The sequence below is a fragment of the Penaeus monodon genome, chromosome 29 (genome assembly GCF_015228065.2).
Source record: "Penaeus monodon isolate SGIC_2016 chromosome 29, NSTDA_Pmon_1, whole genome shotgun sequence".
In the NCBI taxonomy this organism is placed as follows: domain Eukaryota; kingdom Metazoa; phylum Arthropoda; class Malacostraca; order Decapoda; family Penaeidae; genus Penaeus; species Penaeus monodon.
The window spans coordinates 12,559,512-12,563,747 of record NC_051414.1 but is presented as its reverse complement, the minus strand read 5'-3'; the positions used below and the strand labels follow the sequence as shown (position 1 = coordinate 12,563,747).

Genomic DNA, 4,236 nt, shown 5'->3' with positions numbered 1-4,236 from the left:
CTATACTTTTTCTACAAAATTTACAACTTCAGTCCATTATTTCTTGTGAGGAACTATGGATGAGAATAAAAATTCATATTTCTATTGTTCCTACTGTGTCATAATGTTTGAATATATATTCATTAGTAACAATAGTATATTAGTGATAATGGAAATAAGCTCTCAGATTATAGGTTTCCATCTTTTGTGATAATTAGAACTAAAGAATGATTTGCACTGTACAGTATCTATCAATATAAAGCCAAATTTAGAAGAATTTGTCCATAAAATAAAAACACATTTTTCCATTTATCAGTTTCCATCCTTTTCAAGTCTGATTTTGCAATAAAGTAAATTCACATGAAGTTATCTCATTCATTTCCCGTGAATATAAGAACTGGAATTATTTCTCTTTTTTCTTTTGTGTCCCCAACATTCTTTAAACTTATTGCCTGAACCTCCTTGAAAATATGATTCTGTCTTGAGGGTCATAGGTCATAAAATAAGGTTGATTCTTAACTTTTCTATATCTGTCAACATAAATACAGTTCAAATACTACACTCTAGGTTAACCCTCTGTACCTTTAAGTGAAGCAGGCAAGGTAACTTCAGCCTAAAAGTGTGCAAGCTCTTGTGTCAGTGATGGTAAGGGTTTGGGCTAAACCTGCATCTTATGGATTTACATGGGTCACACCAAGGACGATAGTTCTGCATCCATGAAGGCAGACAGATTCTGCAGACCTTTACAGAAAATGCTATGAGTTGTATACCAAGAATTGGTATACCTTGCCTGCCATTTTCCATCACCTGCAGTCTTAGTTTTCAAACTAGGTGCATACCATAGGCTTATGTCATTTTATGCCATACAACTTAAAGGTGAAGGCTTGAACTGATATGGATTATCAAAGCACCAGGACAAACACCTTTGCACTTCAGTGGTTGGACAAGAAGCCTCATAGCAGTCTGTGTGAATGAGGAAGTTGTTTTGTCCTGAATTGATCTGAGAGGATGAAGTTCAAGGCAGTGGTTGACTATACTGCCTGGAAGGGAGCAGACATTAGTGACAAGGCAGCTACATCTAACTAGGCTAGTCACAAGTCGATCAAGCGGTACAAGAAGATGCTGTTGTACCTCCTTGGAATGACAGTCAGATACTATATAGATACCAGGTGGTGGCCAGAGGGCTGTGTTAGACTTAAAGGTTAATTTTTTTTTGTACTTGACCCATGTACTTAATAAAACAAAAAAGTTTAGTCACCAGGATGGCTATGATCAAAATCATAAAAATCTAGTAACATACCAAATGAAGAACTAAGTAAAGGTAAGACATCATGTACATGGTACAAAGGAAGACAGTATTAAGCAGAATTACCCTGCAGGGCGGTTGGGAACAGAAAACATATTACAGAATGCAGGCCTACAGTCTATGGACTATCCAACATTATTGTTATATAAACCAGAAAACTTACCCTCTGCAATCCTGAAGGTCCTGCTTCAGAATCATAGGGGTGTCCATCTGAGTGGTCAAAAGATGCTGCTAAATCCAGATTCATATTATCCTCCATGCCTCCTCCACTATCTGGCCCTAAATCTGGACCTAAACTAGTGTAGTCAAGGGCTGGGTCTGGGATATTACCCTCATTACTATTATCCAAAATTTCTTCTTTAATTGAAGTCTCATCAACCATGATCTGAAAATATGAAAAATCATGCTACTCAAAATCATATTCATACCTTTTAATTGAAATAGATTTTAGTTTCACGAACAGTCAAATGCTTCTATAAACATACCCTCATACAGAAATTCTTACATAAATATCAATTCATTATGCTATAAATATAAGATTAAATTAATCATAAGACTGAATACTGGTAAAACCATACAGGAATGTATTCAATATACTGTACTTTTTGATAAAAGATACTTAATTGTACATTGTAGAATAAGGTTAATTACCTCAGCATCTGAAGGAGAATCTTTTATAATGTGGTGTTGCTCCACCCCTTCATTATCATGCAGGTTTCTTTCTTGGTTGTGATATGCATCCTCAGCCTGTTCTTGTCTTTGGCATCCTTGATATTCTTGTCCTTCACTTGCCATGGTTTTATCTTTATCTCCAGCTTGCTGTGACTTATTTGGAAGTCTTGGTGACAGTGAAGCATCTTGTGTCTGGTCTTTTTCTTGATGGAAAGGTGATATTGGTGAGGATTGAAATATATTTTGCATCTCCCCTTGATCTCGTTTGTGGCGTTTGGGATTTGGGCTTATTCTACCATCTGTTGAATTTCTTGCATTCTGAGCTTTTCTGGCTGATGAGGGAGGTTCATCAGGTACTGCTAAGCCTTTTATTTGTAATAGCTCTGCTGCTTTTATAAGCTGTGACAAATCATTCTGTGCCACACTCACAACTCCATCATACATATAACTGAGGAGAGCTTCTATTTCTTTACAATGAATATCTTTAAGCACAATAATTGGGTGTTTGCAAGGTGTTCGTTCAAACATTTTCAGGAAATAGTCACTACATGTTGAAAGAACAAGTTTATGTACTGGGTAGAATTTCCCTTCACAGGTCACAGTAACATCTGTATATCTTTCCTGCAATGAGGATGTAAAGTTGATGTAAACAGAAAATTATATAGTTGACAAGTGCACTTCAAGCTGATAAAAATAAAGTAAAAGTGATGTGGAATTCAATGGATATCACTAAATTTGACATATACATTACATATCATATACCAAATATAATGTCAAAATGTTAAACAATGCAAAGGGATATATAATCTTACACTTTCCTAGAACCCCCTCAGTACAGCTTTGTCACACTCATGGATACAAGTAATGCAATGATATAGTTTTATTTTACTTGCCTGTTCTCTGCTCTGAGAACAAGTATGGTAAAAACTGTTCAGAGAAATTATCAATCATTAAAAACTATTAACATCAGAAATAAGAAAATCTCACTACTACATACTTGTGCAATCCTGGAGACACTACTAGTATGTGAAATACGTACTTATGATAATGAATAGTGAGTGCACCACTGACTTTGAATCTTTGAAATGAGCAACCAAAGGTTCTCCCTATTCTGCACTCATTATCTGACTTCCTCAATAAACTAAAGATATTTGATTCCTTGATTATTCTACTTCTAATGATATTCATCCTTTTTATAAGCAACTGAGTTGTCCATTACACCCATAACTATCCTAATCAAAGACAATAATCAAGAATCCACTCATTTCTTGTATCAAAAAACTATTTACACCCTGTTACTAGCATACCTTCAAATTCTAAAACACTTGAGAAACTAAAAAAACTTGTCTCACCTTTCTCGTAAGAGGATAACATGTGGCAAAAAGTAGAACTATGGTTGTTCCAAGAGAGTGATAGCATTCCCTCTGCCATCCTGGATCTTACTACCTGAAATGAAGTTTAATGATGGATCAATCTCAATTAGACCTTAATTTAAGGGAACCAATTGTTTGTCTGTTATCTGAAAAATCAGATTATCTTTACTTTTTGGGTTATATGCAGTTTTTTTCTTTGCCTAGAAGAATCTCTCCAATGATACCCATCATCCCCCAGAATTTCCAAGGGGTAATACCCTCCTAGAACCCACCCCAAGAAAAGAAATAATGTCTTCACAAAATGTAGGAAAGAAATCTGGGGCACAAAAGCGAGTCCACCCAATAATGCCTGAATTAAACTAACTTGCAATACTAGATTTGTCTTTCACCTATTTGTTTGTTTTTGCTAAATATCAACTGTCCCCCAAAAATTCTCTTTCTTTCTTTCTTTCAACTCAATACATGTATATATCAGGTATGCAAAGAAAACAGTAAATTTTTGGTCTATGACAGCATAGTTTGATGCAGTCAGAGTAAATCCATTGTTCATTTTCTATGCAAACCTTCAGTTTCTGAGTTGGTAAATTAGGGCTTTGAGTGGGAAGAGACACAAAATGTATAAAAAGTATATCAATTCTACTTAATGTCAAATAATTAAGCACAATGTGATTCTGTTATGATCTGTTCACCCATATGGTATACTGTCTGCACAGTGATTAAAGTTGCTCCTCACAATTCTACAATGCTCAAGTAAACAAGCATCCTCCACATATATTCTAACAGAACAGAGCATGTATCATCAATCTATATCCCACATTGTCATTGTATATCCTGTACCAAAATCAATAAGGCAATCATGTACAGATGCCTTCACAATACATGAACCACCTCAAATAGGCAAGCTGC

General features: G+C 35.3%; 1 protein-coding gene across 1 annotated transcript in view; it reads right to left on the bottom strand.

Annotated features, from left to right (window-relative positions):
• The window catches only part of LOC119591737 (protein jim lovell-like), a gene marked incomplete in the record, with an annotated part of 76,264 nt that overhangs the window by 64,078 nt on the left and 7,950 nt on the right, over nucleotides 1-4,236 (bottom strand). Inside the window, 5 exon segments of the mRNA XM_037940487.1 lie at nucleotides 1,449-1,670; nucleotides 1,937-2,578; nucleotides 2,847-2,884; nucleotides 3,265-3,403; nucleotides 3,894-3,921. Coding sequence (XP_037796415.1) covers nucleotides 1,449-1,670; nucleotides 1,937-2,578; nucleotides 2,847-2,884; nucleotides 3,265-3,403; nucleotides 3,894-3,921 — 1,069 coding nt within the window.